The sequence below is a fragment of the Sycon ciliatum genome, chromosome 12, assembly GCF_964019385.1.
Source record: "Sycon ciliatum chromosome 12, ocSycCili1.1, whole genome shotgun sequence".
In the NCBI taxonomy this organism is placed as follows: Eukaryota; Metazoa; Porifera; class Calcarea; order Leucosolenida; family Sycettidae; genus Sycon; species Sycon ciliatum.
Genome location: NC_088654.1, coordinates 25,311,002 through 25,331,216, shown reverse-complemented (window position 1 = coordinate 25,331,216; position 20,215 = coordinate 25,311,002). Strand labels below are relative to the sequence as shown.

General features: G+C 44.9%; 1 protein-coding gene across 1 annotated transcript in view; it reads right to left on the bottom strand.

The window, feature by feature from the left end:
* The window catches only part of LOC135827826 (mucin-2-like), a 324,797-nt gene that overhangs the window by 21,620 nt on the left and 282,962 nt on the right, over positions 1–20,215 (bottom strand). Inside the window, exons 18-22 of the mRNA XM_065340254.1 lie at positions 10,418–10,702; positions 7,522–7,818; positions 6,464–6,748; positions 5,021–5,326; positions 3,566–3,865 (exon numbers count right to left, since the gene is read on the bottom strand). Of these exons, the coding sequence (XP_065196326.1) occupies positions 3,566–3,865; positions 5,021–5,326; positions 6,464–6,748; positions 7,522–7,818; positions 10,418–10,702 (1,473 nt within the window). The remainder of the gene's footprint in view (positions 1–3,565; positions 3,866–5,020; positions 5,327–6,463; positions 6,749–7,521; positions 7,819–10,417; positions 10,703–20,215) is intronic.

Sequence of the window (20,215 nt, the reverse complement as noted above, 5' to 3'; positions counted from 1 at the left end):
AACAGGAGCTAAAAAAAGAAACTTCAGCTCAAGAACGCACATGGATACTTAACTCAAAAACACTCCAACACTCGAACATGTACATTCTACCAAGTAGTTACTAAAATAATCATTACGCTAAGCTACTATCAACTCGAATGCAGAGCCAAGGAGTATTTATGGAAAGTCAAAAAGACCTCCATATCTTATTTCTATAACTTAGAACCTTCCAAGTTGGAAGGTTGTTGGAGTGCGCATGCAAGATGTGCTAGAGCTGTTAGCCAGTTAGTTGTAGAACCTCAATACCTTCGGTCAGTGTCGTTCAATGTTATCGCATGAGCTGATTGTTTAGTAACTGGTGGTGTTAGTGGAAATTATAGTGTAACTTGTAGTTCCTTGGTCCTTTTGACGTTCTATGGTACCATCCTATTTCATTTTTTGAAATTTTAAAAAATCTATAACCTTGGATTTGAACTGGGAATTATAGTGTAACTTGTAGTTCCTTGGTCCTTTTGACTTTCTATTGTACTACCCTGTTTCATTTTGGCAATTTTTTTAACCTATAACCTTGGATTTGAACCCGCACTATCACCCTGCATGCATTCCCTCGATACACTTCGCACGCATAATTATACTTTGAAGTACATCCTTCCAGTTTGCTTCACCTTGTGACCCAGCAGTTGAAAGTCGTATATCAACATGTGGGCAGCAGTCTGTGATGGAAGCAAACAGCTGGCCTACTGATAACTTCACCTTCTGGAAACGCTCTAGCGAAACAGATCTGTGTCATCCGACCAATCTGCGGGCCGATTTCCTACTAACACTCGACGTGGATTCGATATCCGACGCCGCTATAGAGGACTTTCCATTACATCACCTTTTTGGCGCCTTCCCGGTGTCCACCATAAGATCACCCATAAGACAAGTCCGTGTCCTACGGTAAAATGTGCTTGGGTGGCAAAAAGAGAATCAAATGTGTTGTTCGGTGTACGGTTGAAAATGATGTTGCAGGCCGTCGCAGTGGTGAAGCACTTTTGCTTTTCTTTGATGTAGTGAATAGTTTCGGTAAGTCGCGAGGATTACTAGCCGCAGTTACTCTACTGTTTATTCCAGCCTTGAAGAGGCGTTGCCGCGAGAAGATTGACAGAATCCGTGGGCCCAGTACATTGATCCATATTATTTTACCTATGGACGAAGACCTTTCAGCCAATCCCCTGCGTTGGGTATCCAGGCCTCTCTAAATATTCGGTGAATGTCCCCAGCACATATGCAAAGGACTCTCTAAAGTCTTACAATAGCCCTGATGGATACAAATGCATGTGTCTCATTGCTGGCTGGGTTGGCACATTATCGTGTCTTGCCCAATCGAAGGAAGAAACAACAACTGTCAACAAAATACGTTTGCAAACGTCAAGCACTCGCGGAGTGTTTTTGCCGAACCTGTCCATCCTTGGGTAGCTGCTTAATTACCTGGAATTGTTCTTGGCGCACACTGCACTTGCATGGTGGGCCTGGGAGAAGCATGTTCCCATGTTGCTGCTGTGCAGTGTTGTTTTGACTGAATTTACGTTGGAGACTGAAATGTGATGTGTGCTGAATGTCAATACCTACACCACTGGGTCACTCACCAGTGGCTTGCACCGTCAATGAACACTACACGAAAATAGTGTACATGGATTTTACTTCAGCTGGGCAGAAATTGGAGCACCGTGCCCATAACCTACAAGTAGTCTCACTTCTCTTTCGCTGCCTGACTCTCTGTCTCTTTTGCTTCGTATGCCTGTCAGTGTATCCATGTGTGTGTGTGTGTGTGTGTGTGTGTGTGTGTGTGTGTGTGTGTGTGTGTGTGTGTGTGCGTGCGTGTGTGTGCGTGCGTGTGTGGGTTTTTCTTCCTCATCAGTACGAGTATGACAATGTTGACATGCGGTGGCTGGTAGCACGAAAGCTGACAAAGTCAAACACGGCCATCATCATCATTGCTCCTATGTAGCCAAAGAGTTGGTGTAGTGGCGAACTTAGTTGTCCTGATCTTAAAACACGCTGATGAATGCACATTCAATACAGCAATTGTTTTTTCCTGGTCGTCCCTCGACCTGGCATTCTCCATAAGCGGTTGCTGATTACCGGTAGAGTATCCTCCATTACTGCCTTTGCAAGAGTTACACAAGAAGTAAGATCAAGATGATCCTCACCACAAGAAGATCAAGAAGCTGAATTCATGTACCTAATTGACCAGAAAGACAGAAGATGAGGTATACTAGTATGTGCCGCAGCAGATGAAGAACTGCACAGCCCAGCAACCAAGTGGGAAGCAGAAGAAGATTGCGCAAGTAGGTCGATCAGAGTATTCATCCATGACAAAGGAAATACACGTTGTGCAGAACATGAGGCATACACACTGGCATGGAAGAGATGATGAGTTGCACCCAGGGCCAGTACTAGAATAGCTAGCACCACCAGTCATGTATAGGTACGTGCATAGAGCTGGGTACATTAGTCATTACCATCAGCATCAGCACTATCAATCATCACACTCCAGCTATACCTTGCACCCCAACAAACTAAGTAAGTTGATAGTGTTCGGAATCATCTTCGTGGTTCCGCCTTTACTGGTGCTGCCACAAATGAGCTGAACAAGTTGGTTAGTTAGTTCGATACGTACTGGGGTGACAGGGGATGATCATGACTTTTCTCTTCGCCAACAAAGTGATGGAACAATATTCGTGTACTTCGAAGTATTTGCATAAGGAGCGAAGTTCTCGAGTCGTGTGTCCGTCATCCACTGGTTTCGTCGTTCTCCATCGTAGGGAAAACGATAACAACTCAAAGACGATCCAGGTGTGGGAACATCCGATCGCGAGCAGCCCTTTGGTATTCTCAAACTACAGTATGCAAAATGGAACTGCTTTCGAAAAACACTGTTTCCTTCCAGTGCAGTCTTCTTTTTTTGCCACCCAAGCTCCGTTTCAAGTCCGGTGATCGGTGGTGAACTCGATGATCTTTGGCCCGAATCCTCATAGGCCGCACGGTATGACTCATTGGAAAGTCCTCTATACTCACCTCGTTGTCCGTTGCCAGGACAGGATCAGCTCCCTCAGAACCGGAAGGAGACCCTGGAGACATCTCGACACTGAACGAAGACATGCTGAACGAAAACACGGATTGAAAACTACTATCCCCAAGAAAAATATGAGACTACTACATACAGAATAGTTGTTTTCCAACGCTCGAGCTGAACTCGAGTGTTCCAATAACGCCAGCAGAACGTTTGCGTCACGTCAAAAATACCGTAGATGTGAACCTCTACTACAATTTGCATTACAGTACAGGACACATACGGTATGCGTCAAGTATGCGTCAAGTGAAAGACACTACCTCAGAAAGATACGAACAGATACCGAATGAAAGCGTTTTGGACCCTGGCTAGCACCATATGCTACTGAACTATGCTTCTTTTTTGCACATAGGTATGGGAATAAAAAACTCATTGCTGTTGCTGCTGTTTAGAGAATTCAGCGTTAGTAATCACCAGGCAGCTGCCACAATTTGCTTAGTATGAACTACACAGTGTTCAAATCCACCTCACCTGCTTGCTGAGTCTGGAATGATGTGAAATTAGAGATATCTCCCATGCCAATACGAGTAGCAGCGGCAATGGCCACTTCATACATCGTGTATGGTTTCAGCCTGACAATAGTTCCATTAAGGGCAGATGCAAGGAATGTTTGGCTTGAGACTTCACTGACGGGATAGATTGCCGTGACGTTGACATGGTATGATGTGATAAATCCATTCTGGTCCAGTAGGGGAATTGGAGACCATTGCAGCTGAGCAGATGTGCTAGTCTCGCCGATAACAGCCAGGTTCGACGGAGCACGACTTGGAACTAGAACAACAAGTCAGAGGATGATCAAAAATAACCACTTGATAAGTACATTATTCGACAGTATATCAGGTGAAATTGCTACATGTATTGTATTTATTTAAAAGGATTCTCCAAAAGCAAATGGATGCTTATATAATTATGACAGAAGTCTCCTACATAAATATAGCTAGAAAAATGGGGAATGGGGAAGGAGAGGGGAATATGAAGCATGGGAAAGGGGAAACAAGTCACTTAATATCGAGGTGTAAAAGCAGGAAAGAAATCGACGAGAGAAGAAATCACCTCTGCAGTGAATAGCTGGACATTTAGATGCAAAAAAACCCAGTATGGATATACTTCTAGTAAGTACTAATCATTGCTAGATGTTCTCTCCATTTCCCACTTGCCAGATCATCGATCCTTTTAAAATCCCCTCTGTTCAAGTCCTATTCTCATTGGTCTCGGCTTCCGCAGGAGGTAAAGTCTCGTGACACATTCGCTGCATTTTGTTCCATTCTGCCCGCGCCTAAGTTGAATTGAATTGAATTCGTTGTTTTCCATTGCTAGCCTAATCTTCATACTGCTCTCTCCAGGTTCCTTTAGTACTCCTTTTGTTTTGTTTTGTTTTCTCTTTTTCTTCTCCTTCTTTTTCTCAGTTGTCCCCACCATGGCTGGTTAAAATCGCCCGCATCACATGCTTATTGGCACTATGTCATCGTGATTGTGGAATAATAAATAATAATAATAAATAATAATAATAATAATGATAAATTGCAGCTTTTCACTTTACGTATGTATTGCATGGAGATTTTCAATTACCTTATAACGAGTTGAAGCATCGACAATTTATGTTGTATCGAGGATAGCCCAGGTAAGTATGGATTAGTGCCTATTTCACCTTAAGCTGCAAGTCCTGTTACAAGATAAGTCTCGTTTCAAGATACCTTTTTCGATGGCCAAGAGATTATCTACTAACGAGGGAAGACCTGTATTGTGCATGGCATGGGGTAGTGCGAGGTCACGTACCGTCTATACATGGCGACAGACAGGGGAAGGACTATGTCGTAAATATAGTGAAAGGATAACGTGATACAGGATAGGACACTACATGCACCAAAGATAAGAATAATTAGAGTACAGCTTCTGCAGGTCACTAGAAACCAAGCCGGATCTTACCTCCCTCTTTAGTGGCAAAAACGTCCATTTGAGTGCTACTGTTCTCTCCCCTTCCATTTTGAACCCAGGTCCAGGTGTTGTAGACTACATATTCCTCAAGATTGTGAAACTCAGATACACCATGATCTGTACAATTGTGTTTCACTAGTTGAAGTAGTTCATCAGGTATTGGTTTGCCGTCCACTCTCTTGGTGGCTTGGATTGTGATGCAGTACTGATGAACATTCCAGTACGGTGATTCGGATGTCACCACTGCCCTCACACTGGTTGATGTTGAAGCGAATTTGACGGTTGGTTTGTCGGGTACTAAAGTGCAATACGCAGAAGCACAAGAAGAACTGAGTCATGGTAGATTAAAATTGCACCACAGTTGATAGTGGTATTCTTTCTCTTACTACAACCCAATCACTACCATCATACACAATAGGGTTATCTGGTTTGAAACTGACGACGGGCAGCTGGGTTAGGGCCATTTAAAGTGATGTAGGTAAGCATAACTCCACACATGCAGTATAGCATGGTTATGTACTGCAGGTCTATTGCTATTTGTGTGCAACTGCGTGCAGGAATGTACGGGAAAACTACTATAGTGCAGTACACTTTAGTGCCTACGTATGTGCGTGTGATCCACAGTGCATACATGTTCATGTGTGAAAGCACAGTGCATGGGGAAAGTAATGGGACGAGGGAACCTGTTTGGCAGGCAGATCCTTATGTTGCAAAATTCCGTTCGTGTCTTATTTGCGCACGTTGTATTTGTTTGTTGTCTTGTTGAGTCCATTGTCTTATGGTGTAAGTGTACGTATGGGTATGGTGTGATGTGTGACGCTTTTGGTATGTGGTGCATGCAAGAGTACGCGTTGCCAGAGTGCAAGAATCTGCTTCCGTCTGTGTGAGAGTGACTGTCAAGTGAATGTTGTGCATGCGCAGTGCTAGTTTGGTCTAGGAATGAGAGTGATGAGTGATTCGCCCGTGGTCTGGTTGTCTTTGTCTTGGTCATGCGTTATGTACGTATTGGTCCCTGATTGGTCGTCCTGATTTGTCGTTGCTTTATCACTGCTTGTTCTTTGTTGTTTCTTCGTGTCGTTTTCCTTCGTTTTTTTCCGTTTCACATTTGTTCACCTTTCTCCTCCTGTGCCCTTTCCGTTTGAGTAAGAAGTCAGAAACACCATCAAGTCGTTTGCGTTGTTGTGTGGTGAGACCAGGGGGAGAAGGTAATAACACAGCAACTAGTGTTTCACTTATAACTTAGCTTACAGATGATTGCATTGAGACAGGAAACAACAGAGAGGCAGTTACATGTGAGTTTGGATGATGACATTTTGTGTAGTCAGTGTTTATTGTTCATGGAAGTGTGTTACATGCCCAGCAGGATGATGAGCGTGTGTGTTGCTAGGTGTCTAAGAACTAATTCTATCATTTACCAAGAGCTACTGTTCTTACCAGCTTCGAGTGTTTTGACAATCTCCTCACTGCTATAAGGTCCACTTTGACCTCCGTGACCTATAGCCGATACACTGATGTTGTAGTTTGTGTTAGGCTGAAGGTGATGCAGCGTGAGTGAGAGCTGATCATTTCCAACACGTCGGTCATGGCTGTTGTTGTACTTGACCAGATAGTGTGTGATTGGACCATTGCGACCAAGCAAGGGTACTTCCCTCCATACTACTGTCAGTGATGTTCTGTTGACATTGGTGATGCTTACAGATGCGGGTGGCTCAGATGGGGCTGTGTCAGAATCAAAAATACATCAGAACGTTAAAAAGCCAGGAACATTTAGCTATCAGCTTGCGGCGATGATAGTCACATTTGGCTTTTCTATATTCGGTTTCTCACTTCAAAAGTACGTGCTCAAAATGCAGGAATTTTCTTCTTCCAGTCATTTTAGTGAAGGCCCAAGATGAAATATCATCCTCATTTTGAGTAAAATATCATGCATGCAAAGTCTGCGGGTTTCAGTGACCGGGGACATGAATATGGAAACTAACTCTGTCTGTACTGCTTTGAGGGGAATGATCAGAATGGCATCCCAACCGCTCACAGACACCCTGAAGAAAAGAATGAGGAAGTGTGAGGAATAGCGTTCTATGCTCGTATTCCATGTAACGAGTTGACAGGAATAGGGCATTTTGACTCGGAAATACACCCTGGGGGCAGAGGAAAATTCTCGTCAAATTCACATTTTTTGGAATCCGTGGCCATGCATGAGGAAAACATGGATGCATGAATTGTTTTCAGCACATGTATAGTTTTGGATGATTTTTACCCCATTGGGCCACAATCTACTTTGTCGGAACTGACCAAAATGAGTCTTTTTCGGGTGAGGAATACGACACACTTGAGTCCATTCCCTATCCCTGAAAGGGACATTTAGCGTAATAACCAAAAATCTATTCAAATGATAGTTCTAAAGGGGCACAGACCACCAGAATTTCTTAGGTAACATCCTATGGTTGAGGAAGCCATTCAGCACATTACTGGCATTGCTACTTATCACCAACCTTCGGGTTTAGTTTTGAGACTGAATGGCGTTGTATGTGGGCTAATCCCCATGGCAGTGTTGTTGGCAAACCCCTCTACGGAGTATGTTGCATCCTCCTCCAGGTTTTTCAGGATGATGGTTGTGACTTGACTGCAAACCGTTGTAGAGGTTGTTGGCGATGGAGTCCCGGAGACTCTTTCACGGTGGTACAGACAGCAATACCGATGAATTGTGAAATGACCAGTCAGTGCGCCAAACACCACAGTAATTGTTGCTGGAGTTGATGAGTTAGATGTGACCTTTGGAGTTGGTGGAACTGCAAGCCACAAAACAACAAGTCATGCACATGAGTCAGTCACTACTAGCTAGCTCTGCATGAAGTCAAAGTAAGGTAAGGATGCATAAATAGTATGCAATCTGCAGCCAAATTCCACGTATCCAACTTCTTTGGCGATTCGGGATATTGGATAAATGATAATGTTTGATAACACTTATGTCCTGTTACACGTGAACTGTCACAGACTTATTTTTGCCTCAATTTTGGTTTTGAGGCTGCTGACCACAATGGTGAAGTTTTGTTTTCCACGGCTGAGCGAAAGAGAGCAAAAAGCGTACTTTTCACTCACCAATATTTTCGTGCGTTTGCTCTTGTTCTGCGCAACTCCATTGAACCTGCCATCGTGGTCTTTGTTTTCCTCGTCACCGGGTAATTGAAGTTGCCCGCCCACCAACCCCGGTTTCAAGGGGGTCTTCCACTGGACATTTTGATATTCTATGCCGATGTCTGTGGCGTACGATCATGACATACCCCATATATTACATACAATTTCTTGTTTTCTCTATTCTTGGGTCCGACTGGCAGCGGGCGGGGCAGGAAGTAATGACATAGATATTTTTTTGGCCGGAAGGCGGGTTTTTCCTCTAGCCCAGTTGAGCGGTCGTGGCTAGGAATGTATGATTGTTTTCAGGCGCTCCCCTGCTGCCCACTCACCCATGCTCACCACTTACCATGCTGCTTCTCCTGATTTTGTGGCCCTTTCTGTTGCATGATTTACCGTACTCGCGCGATAAGAGCTCTATCTTGACTTTGTGCTGAACAAAGCTGTAAACATATTAAATTTTCTCTTTAGGCTAAAATCAATTCTACACACTAAGTCACTGTCTCTCTCTCTTATTTACAAAACACCTATCATGCGTATACATGCCTATAATTGAATACGCATGCATTGCTGTCACCCCACTCTCAATCACAGCCCGTGACCGCCTTGAGCGAATCCAGAGCAAGACGGCCAGAATTTGCCTCCGTCTCCCCCTCTTCACTCCTCCGTATCATTCAGCACTGCTGCATTGGCTCAAATGGCGGACAATGTCACAAGTTTTCTTGTCACAAAGTAAAGCTCACCCTTCTTGCACACTCCATAAATTACCAATATGCACCACAACCCATACGCATGCTCAACACCCCGCTCAAGTTACGCCCCAGTGTAGCCTTCGACACACATGCACTTGGCGCCTCCCACCCACCAGAACCGACCGCTGTAAAGACTTCCCACTGTACAAGTCCCTAGAATACTACAATGCCCTCCCTGCTAGCATTCGTAATGTTCCCTCCCCACCTGCTTTCAAACAAGAAATCTACTCACTGCTTATTAATTAACTCAATCTGCTCCTGCAGCGCTCACCCTTTCCCATACTTGTAAAATTCAAAGTGATGTAAATCACTTTCCAACTGCATAACCCACAGCCTCACCCACAGCATCTCCCCTTCTCATAAACTTATCTCTTATTGGCGATGGTGCCATCGTGAGAATAAAGAATTCCAAAAATCTTGAACAGTGCCCTATCTCGAATAGTGCCCCAGTCTCTAAGAGCCAGTGAAAAAATAAAGCCCTCTCTTGAATAGTATCCCCCCCCCCCACGCCCGCTGGTAATCAAGCTCACGCGTGAGTTAGGTGATATTTTGCTAACGTTCTTGTCCATGTCACTGCACTGGTGGTTTGGGGATCAAAACGGATCTGAGGAGAAGCCAGAGACTAGCGAAGGCACGACTGAGAAAAATCGAGAAGGTCGGACCAGGAGAGGCAGGTGAAAGTACGGGCGCAGCAGTGCATACATGTTCATGTTTGAAAGCACAGTGCATGGGGAAAGTAATGGGACGAGGGAACCTGTTTGGCAGGCAGATCCTTATTTTGCAAAATTCCGTTCGTGTCTTATTTGCGCACGTTGTATTTGTTTGTTGTCTTTTTGAGTCCACTGTCTTATGGTGTAAGTGTACGTATGGGTATGGTGTGATGTGTGACGCTTTTGGTATGTGGTGCATGCAAGAGTACGCGTTGCCAGAGTGCACGAATCTGCTTCCGTCTGTGTGAGAGTGACTGTCAAGTGAATGTTGTGCATGCGCAGTGCTAGTTTGGTCTAGGAATGAGAGTGATGAGTGATTCGCCCGTGGTCTGGTTGTCTTTGTCTTGGTCATGCGTTATGTACGTATTGGTCCCTGATTGGTCGTCCCGATTTGTCGTTGCTTTATCACTGCTTGTTCTTTGTTGTTTCTTCGTGTCGTTTTTCTTCGTTTTTTCCGTTTCACATTTGTTCACCTTTCTCCTCCTGTGCCCTTTCCGTTTGAGTAAGAAGTCAGCAACACCATCAAGTCGTTTGCGTTGTTGTGTGGTGAGACCAGGGGGAGAAGGTAATAACACAGCAACTAGTGTTTCACTTATAACTTAGCTGACAGATGATTGCATTGAGACAGGAAACAACAGAGAGGCAGTTACATGTGAGTTTGGATGATGACATTTTGTGTAGTCAGTGTTTATTGTTCATGGAAGTGTGTTACATGCCCAGCAGGATGATGAGTGTGTGTGTTGCTAGATGTCTAAGGACTAATTCTATCATTTACCAAGAGCTACTGTTCTTACCAGCTTCGAGTGTTTTGACAATCTCCTCACTGCTATAAGGTCCACTTTGACCTCCGTGACCTATAGCCGATACACTGATGTTGTAGTTTGTGTTAGGCTGAAGGTGATGCAGCGTGAGTGAGAGCTGATCACTTCCAACACGTCGGTCATGGCTGTTATTGTACTTGACCAGATAGTGTGTGATTGGACCATTGCGACCAAGCAAGGGTACTTCCCTCCATACTACTGTCAGTGATGTTCTGTTGACATTGGTGATGCTTACAGATGCGGGTGGCTCAGATGGGGCTGTGTCAGAATCAAAAATACATAGCCAGGAACATTTAGCTATCAGCTTGCGGCGATGATAGTCACATTTGGCTTTTCTATATTCGGTTTCTCACTTCAAAAGTACGTGCTCAAAATGCAGGAATTTTCTTCATCCAGTCATTTTAGTGAAGGCCCAAGATGAAATATCATCCTCATTTTGAGTAAAATATCATGCATCAGGGCGTAGGAGGGGTTTTGGAAGTGGTACGACCGAAGGTCGGCGCGGCCGAAGGCCGTTTTGGAGGGGGGTGGGGGACCTCCCCCGGGGAAATGTTGTAAAAAAGACACAAAATCCTGCGTTCTGGGAACTTCTGGCACACTTCTGGCACAGTTTATAAAGTCATTGAATTATTTCACGGTCAGAAGAGACGTGCATGGACATGCACAGATGCATGGCAGATCTACGAGTACGAGTCTAGAAAAAGGTCAAAGTCTGATGCGCATATGCATCGATGGATCCTGATTTTTTTATTACGGTTTTGCACGTTCCGGACGGACCACACTTTTCGAAAAGTGGTATGGCCATGGTCGTACCAGTCGTAGCGGGTGCTACGCCCCTGTGCATGCAAAGTCTGCGGGTTCAGCGACCGGGGACATGATGAATAAGGAAACTAACTCTGTCCTGCTTTGAGGGGAATGATCAGAATGGCATCCCAACCGCTCACAGACACCCTGAAGAAAAGAATGAGGAAGTGTGAGGAATAGCGTTCTATGCTCGTATTCCATGTAACGAGTTGATAGGAATATGGCATTTTGACTCGGAAATACACCCTGGGCGCAGAGCAAAATTCTCGTCAAATTCACATTTTTTGGAATCCGTGGCCATGCATGAGGAAAACAAGGATGCATGAATTGTTTTCAGCACATGTACGGTTTTGGATGATTTTTACCCCATTGGGCCACAATCTACTTTGTCGGAACTGACCAAAATGAGTCTTTTTCGGGCGAGGAATACGACACACTTGATTCCATTCCCTATCCCTGAAAGGGACATTTAGCGTAATGACCAAAAATCTATTCAAATGATAGTTCTAAAGGGGCACAGACCACCAGAATTTCTTAGGTAACATCCTATGGTTGAGGAAGCCATTCAGCCCATTACTGGCATTGCTACTTATCACCAACCTTCGGGTTTAGTTTTGAGACTGAATGGCATTGTATGTGGGCTAATCTTCATGGCAGTGTTGTTGGCAAACCCCTCTATGGAGTACGTTGCATCCTCCTCCAGGTTTTTCAGTATGATGGTTGTGACTTGACTGCAAACCGTTGTAGAGGTTGTTGGCGATGGAGTCCCGGAGACTCTTTCACGGTGGTACAGACAGCAATACCGATGAATTGTGAAATGACCAGTCAGTGCGCCAAACACCACAGTAATTGTTGCTGGAGTTGATGAGTTAGATGTGATCTTTGGAGTTGGTGGAACTGCAAGCCACACGACAACAAGTCATGCACATGAGTCAGTAGCTACTAGCTAGCCCAACAAGTCATGCACATGAGTCAGTAGCTACTAGCTAGCTCTGCATGAAGTCAAAGTAAGGTTAGCATAAATAGTATGCAATCTGCAGCCAAATTCCACGTATCCAACTTCTTTGGCGATTCGGGATATTGGATAAATGATAATGTTTGATAACACTTATGTTCTGTTACATGTGAACTGTCACAGACTTATTTTTGCCTCAATTTTGGTTTTGAGGCTGCTGACCACAATGGTGAAGTTTTGTTTTCCATGGCTGAGCGAAAGAGAGCAAAAAGCGTACTTTTCACTCACCAATATTTTCGTGCGTTTGCTCTTGTTCTGCGCAACTCCATTGAACCTGCCATCGTGGTCTTTGTTTTCCTCGTGGTAATTGAAGTTGCCCGCCCACCAACCCCGGTTTCAAGGGGTCTTCCACTGGACATTTTGATATTCTATGCCGATGTCTGTGGCTTACGATCATGACATACTGTAAATGTACAAATTTTCGGCAGCTATTTAATTTCGGCTATATTCGGCACCGACCCAAAACGCCTAATTTAAAACGCCGATGAAATTTTTCACAGCATCTGTCGCAATACCATGCCCTCTACCCCACGCCGAAAATAAATCGCCGCCGAAATGTCAAAAATCGTGAAGTGCCGAAATTTTGCAGCGCCGAAATTTTGTATATTTACAGTACCCCGTATATTACATACAATTTCTTGTTTTCTCTATTCTTGGGTCCGACTGGCAGTGGGCGTTGCAGGAAGTAATAACAGTCATAGATATTTTTTTGGCCGGAAGGCGGGTTTTTCCTCTAGCCCAGTTGAGCGGTCGTGGCTAGGAATGTATGATTGTTTTCAGGCGCTCCCTTGCTGCCCACTCACCCATGCTCACCACTTACCATGCTGCTTCTCCTGATTTTTTGGCCCTTTCTGTTGCATGATTTACCGTACTCGCGCGATAAGAGCTCTATCTTGACTTTGTGCTGAAGAAAGCTGTAAATATATTCAATTTTCTCTTTAGGCTATAATCAATTCTACACACTAAGTCACTGTCTCTCTCTCTTATTTACAAAACACCTATCATGCGTATACATGCCTTTAATTGAATACGCATGCATTGCTGTCACCCCGCTCTCAATCACAGCCCGTGACCGCCTTGAGCGAATCCAGAGCAAGGCGGCCAGAATTTGCCTCCGTCTCCCCCTCTTCACTCCTCCGCATCATTCAGCACTGCTGCATTGGCTCAAATGGCGGACAATGTCACAAGTTTTCTCGTCACAAAGTAAAGCTCACCCTTCTTGCACACTCCATAAATTACCAATATGCACCACAACCCATACGCATGCTCAACACCCCGCTCAAGTTACGCCCCAGTGTAGCCTTCGACACACATGCACTTGGCGCCTCCCACCCACCAGAACCGACCGCTGTAAAGACTCCCCACTGTACAAGTCCCTAGAATACTACAATGCCCTCCCTGCTAGCATTCGTGACGTCTCCTCCCGACCTGATTTCAAACAAGAAACCTGCTCACTGCTAATTAACTCGATCTGCTCCTGCAGCGCTCACCCTTTCCCATACTTGTAAAATTCAAAGTGATGTAAATCACTTTCCAACTGCATAACCCACAGCCTCACCCACAGCATCTCCCCTTCTCATAAACTTATCACTAATTGGCGATGGTGCCATCGTGAGTATAAAGAATTCCAAAAAATCTTGAACAGTGCCCTATCTCGAATAGTGCCCCAGTCTCTAAGAGCCAGTGAAAAAACGAGAGAGCTTGGAAGCTCAGGGCCCTACGCTATGCTTTCTTGCCTTGATGACCTAGACAAAAAAAGCATAGGGATGTTATAAATTCTTTAAAAAATTCCTTTTTTTAAGACATAACCTGGGATTCGAACCCGCACTATCGCGCCCTGCATGCATCCCCCGATACACTTCGCATACATACTAATTCTTCCAAGTTGCTTCACATTATGATCTTGCATTTGAAAGCTCTATTTGAATATGCATTGTGGCCAGCCGTCTTTGATGGTACGGTACGGTAGGGGATAGGTACGGGACAAGTACGATCGAGGGTAATACGACACCGTCTCCTGTACCGTACCATCAAACACAGCTGGCCACATACAGCTGCCCGCAATATTCAAATAGGGCTTTCAAACGCAAGATCATAACGTGAAGCAACTTGGAAGAATGGGTATGAATGCGAAGTGTATGGGGGAATGCATATAGGGCAATAGTGCGGGTTCGAATCCCAGGATATGCCTGAAAAAAAAATAGGAGAATTGAAAAATTTATAACATCCCTATGCTTTTTTTGCCATCAGATACGTGAGAGCGCCAGGCGTGACACAAAAAAAACACACAAATACCAAATTAAAGCTGTGTGGACCCTGGCTAGCGCCAGACGTTACTGAAGTAATGTCTTCTGCATAGCTACGGGAATAAAGCCCTCTCTTGAATAGTATCCCCCCCCCCCCACGCCCGCTGGTAACCAAGCTCACGTGCAAGTTAGGTGATATTTTGCTAACGTTCTTGTCCATGTCACTGCACTGGTGGTTTCGGGATCAAAACGGATCTGAGGAGAAGCCAGAGACTAGCGAAGGCACGACTGAGAAAAATCGAGAAGGTCGGACCAGGAGAGGCAGGTGAAAGTACGGGCGCAGCAGTGAACGCGTCAAAGAGAAAGAAGCGGTGGCGAGAGGAGATGGAGGCGGAGGATGATGATGGGGGTGAACAGGATGGTCAGGAGGACAGCAAGGGTGAGCAGGATCAGGAAGTGGAGGACGAGAAGGATACTGACGAGGAGGAGTTTGATATCGACAAGAGGAAGTCTGCCATCTACAAGCATTTGGTGTCCAGTCCGGATTGTCGTAAGTTGTTTGACGATTCCTGGTTCAGTGTTATTTGTTGCGCACGTTTCTTTAAGCAGTTCCAGGTGTTGGAAGCTGTTTATATTCGTATACGTGACCCTGTGCTATGCAAGCAAAAAGAAAATGTTGTAGCACTCACACTTTTCAAATAATACGCACTCACCAGTTTGTCCACACGCACTCACAGCTGCCACATTCACGTACTGCTACCATTCTCAGATCCACTGAATAAGTTCACACTACACGCGTTATGCATAAGCGCGAGCTGCTGCATTCTCACGCTTCTTTTCATATTGGGGGAAGAGTGTGTTGCTCCCTACATGGGAACGCGCGGTTAAGTGAGAATTCAAGTTGGCAGGAAAACCGCGAGCTCCCATGTAGGGAGCAACACACTCTACCCCTACTATCGCCGAAGTCGCACCAACCCCTTCTTCTTTTCATATTATTCTAGCTATAATTATAACTGGTTATTTTAGTGATTCTTACTATGTGACGATCTTCCACGGATGATAGTCACGGGAAAACGTTCTGGCATTGTTTCATTTTAATTGTTTTATACATGGTTATGAGTGCACAATTAGTATTTTTCATTGCTATTTTACTACTGTTGTCTTCTCGTCAGTTGTAGAAACTTCAGAGATAATCAAAAGAAGGTGGGTTGCACACAATACTTGGGCTTGAAGTCCAGTGTCAAGGCAAGTTGACGGGAAAAGAGCGAGCTCAAGTGTTGGGAGGAACCAACTTCCTTTTAAACGTAACTTTGCTTCCAAATATTCTGTACGATTGTGTGAGGCTCATCTAGATTGAGTTGTCCGTATCTGCATGAATGTTATTATTTCTGGTCGGCCGAGCGGAGCGAGATAGGCGAGAAAAGATTGCTTGCGCAACAACATTTCTCCTCTTGTGAATATAGCGTGTGATATTTTTTCTTCTGTTGTTGTTGTTGTTCTTTTTGTCTGAATTCTTCAGTCAGTTTTTTGAGTCTCACCAGTGTTGCTAGTCACCTCTGGCTGTGGCCTATTACCCCTCACTTTGTACGCTCCTGCCTCCGTTGTCTGTATCTATGTTGATATGTTGGTGTACGTGGATCAAGAACCACCACCCTCTAGGCTGAAGGTGCAAACGCAGCTCCTAAGCGGAGAGAAAGATGATGAAAATTCAGCATAAAGGAATAATATTTGGACTTGTGGAATGCATGTGCATCAATGCAGTTGATAAAAGAATTGACAACACACAGTACCGGAATATTAAAAAACACGACACTTACCATTCTGTGATGTAGTGACATTGGTGTAGTTAGAGTAAACACCTAGCCCTCCTGATGAGATGGCTGCAACTGAAACTTTATACATGGAGTTGAATTTCAAGCCAGTCACGTTCGCGTTCTCTGTTGTAGTGCGCACATATGTTATCAGGTTTGTACCTTGCCAGCATGTGACGTTGTAGCCCACCAGTACTCCATTTAACTCGTATGGGTTCACTGCCGACCAGCTGATATGGACAGTTGTAGCTGTGCTTGAATTGAATTGTATATCTGACGGGGCTACATGTGGAGCTGCAAATAGAGAACAGTGGATAATGAAAGGTGATAAGACGAATTTTGAAGATTCCATCCCAAATTTTGAATTACAGTTTCAAGCTTCCACAGTAAAATTTCATGAAGAGCTTGGTACACCTATTCTATCATTCGGCTGCCATTTTGGGGCAGCTGAGTTTTGCTTCATTCTCAGCATCCCCAGACAAGGTTCCTGATCATGGTCTGCGATCCGTATATTCTGTAGCGGCATGACTCTGACGATGACGTCACATCATACACAAAGCATGCGCAAGAAAATAAATAAACAGTTTCCTCCGAGACAAAAATGCGATAATACTCATAAAAAGGACACAATTCAGGCTCTTTACGAACATCTTGAAAGTCGTTTGGTTTCACAAGTATACTTTCAAGCCTTCTCATCAGGTGAAATACAGGTAAGGGAAAAGGAACAGGAACAGCAATCTAGCACTGCGTACACGTGACAAATAAATCTTTCCCTTTGGCCTCAACTTCCTTGTTGCACAATTGACGATCCCAGCCGCCCATTTCAGCCGGCCTAAAACCCTAAAATTCAAAATCGTCCAGCTGGTTTTTGAAAGACAAATTTTTGTCCGAATTGAGGCTAAAACCTACTTGAATTTTGATAAATACGGATGTTTGACCTGCTTCTACATACATTTTGCCATGATTGTAATATCGTGTCATGTCTTTTAAAATTAGTGAAACCTGGCCAGATTTGAAGTTTACTCTCCTTGGCCTTTTCTGGCCTCAAAAGCGGAAAGTAAAATCTCACAAAGCAGGATGTAGAGTTGCATTCAGCGAAGCTACCACCATGCACAAGGTTCAGTGGAAACAATCTGTGCATCTCTCCTCTAGATTTTCTTGCCGCAAGTTCTTACGCGATCATCAGGAGACTATGCTTATTGGACTGTATCCTACTGTTGTACATCGGACTAGTTTCTCTTGAAAGTTTTAGATTTAGGAAAGGGGTTTCTCTCGAACTCGGTTCCTGGACATTTTGAGTGTGGGCTATTAACACATACAAAAGAAGGAAGGCCAGTGTGAGCGCCATGGCTTTGTGGAAGGCACAACCTGTAGTGTACGCTACGGTTGAACACTTTAAAACTTCTGCCATAATCACATACACAAGGGAACGAGGAACAGGTATGTAGTAGGACAACATCTATTAGGTAGACCGAGAGACGGAGAGAAAGACGAACGTTTACATGATGAAAGATAGGGAGAGAGAGTTTTGAGAGAAGGAGTGCAAGATCAAGGGCCTGGGTAGCTACGGCAAATATGGTCATGCAAGTAGCTAGCCAGGCCAAGAAAAGGTGGGTACGTGAGGGTAAGTACAGGGTGCATACAGGTCAGCAGGGAAAGGTTGTGGAAGGAGGCAATGTACGGGAGGAGGTACATAACACTTCTATGGTGGACGAGGAAACCCAGTCAGAGGTCAAGCGGCCCTAGGGTGCCAGCCATGCAGCCGTGAGTACGCAAACGATCAACATGTGCTCTGTGCATGCAACTTTCTGTACGCACTGAGGGTGCCGGCCCCAGTCATTCGACTGGATTTCCAAGTCCACGGCAGTAGTTGTGGTTGCCACAGCAGTATCTCTCCTCGTATTGTCTCTTTCTCTCTCATCTGTAAAAGTGCATGCTGGACGTAAATATATCTGCAGTCTTTGTCTTGTCCCCACAATGGACATGTGCTTGGCTTGCAGGCCAAACACAACACAAGCTTTGCAGAGATTTTTACGACGATTAGTGTGCATGGGAAACCTCCTGGGCGCTGACCTGTCAATACCACATTCAGCGCTCTCAGGATTAGTTTTCAAGCTTGCACTTGTAGTACGTTATTTTGTGTACGTCGTGTGTACGTCATGTTGGTGCATGCGTGTGTTGCGGTGGTGTGAAAAGCAATCTTCGTATTGAGTCCGTCATGTCTAGTTGTGTTTCCGTAGTCATCTTGCAATAAACAGTCTTTCAAATGTAGGTATCGTCGTCCCCTTGTGTAAGTGTGGAGATGGCACGGGACTGGGAGCAGGTGGAGAAAGGGCAGAGAGCAGTTACAACAAACTCTCTACCACAATACATGACAATCAATCAAGTTTAGCACCCGGATGGAGATAACGTCTTAGGGGCCTATTATATGTGCAACTCCAGCCCGGGCTGGAGCAAGCGGGCCAGCCCGCCAAGGATGTTTACATGTGCAAGGCCGGGCTGGTCGCCAGCCCGCAGTGAGTTTATATGCGCTGAGCACACGCCAGCCCGTTGTGAGTATGCAGCAAACACACTACGACTGTAGTGTGCTGCCCCGGGCTGAAACGCAGGGCTGCAAGCCATACTCAGGTTATAAACCTAAAAACCTTTTTTCTCACACAATGTATTCTTCTGCTGATTTCTTTTTGCGCTGTGGCACATGTTTGGTGTGTTGTATCACCTCGTTTCTTTTCCCTGTTTTTCACATTTTTAGCTGTCCATATCAAAGTATTTTGCAAGTAGTTCCCCTTCCACTTTAATGTAAATCATGCATGTCAACAAATAAACAGTGCTCACTGTACGTCCTTCTTGTTGCTGTACAAAAAGCTGAAGAAATTTTTTTACAATATCCGAAATCCTCTTTATAACTACCCTCAAAAGGTAAAAGTACCTATTTTGTAGTATGCACGCAGTGTCGACACCATAATAATACAACTCTGGCCCGGGCTGGTCTGTTTATATGTGCTTTTTCTGGCCCGCCTAGCCGGGATCCCGGGTGCCTCGAGGCGGGATCCCGCCTCGCCGGGCCAGCCCGCTTGCCATGTAAACGCACCACAGGTTTTGTGTGGATTTGTGTACAACCCCGAGATCCCGTTGCAGGCGGGCTGGCCCGCCTGTCGACCAGCCCGGGCTGGAGCTGCACATATAATCACCCCCTTAGGGTTGGTTCACATAAGCAAAATCGGCGCCGCAAGACATCGCTAGACATCGGTGGTGAGCAGCTCCCGATCCGTTGCGCATACGGTTCGAGTACCAAATCTACTACAAAGTAGTACAGAATGAGCCCAAATGCTACGGCAGGTTTGCCAATTGAAGCTTGAATTCTTTGTTTCTCCAGTAGTTCAAGGTCTTTCGGTGATGGCCACTCGGTGCTACCTTTTACGGCTGGAGATCATGAAACTACTTCTACACATTTTATTGCAGTCTAGTGAGCGATTGTGTCGAAATTATGCTTGCAAACGTTAATGAAGTCACAAGAACTTGCCAATGTATCCATCATATTTTTTATTTGTTTCAATTGTACTTGTCTCATAAGTTGCACAATGGGCAAGCAGATCATCCGAGAAGGACGGGTTGGTATGCTGACTTATTTGCCACCTTGAAACGACTACAAGAATGGCGAACGGACCTCCTCTCCAGCTTCAATTTAGAAACAATTAGGACAAGTATTGGTTTGAAATTTTGACAAAGTCTGGCTCCCGGCAGCCGGCGATCACCGGCGTGAACGGTTCAAAAACCACTTTAGGTCAAAATTGTACGGGATCGGCGCCGGGGCAGATCGCAAGAGTTGGGCACTGTCCAACTTTGCCGGCGGTCCCTTGCGATATTTTACCGTATGATTTTGTTACGACTGCAC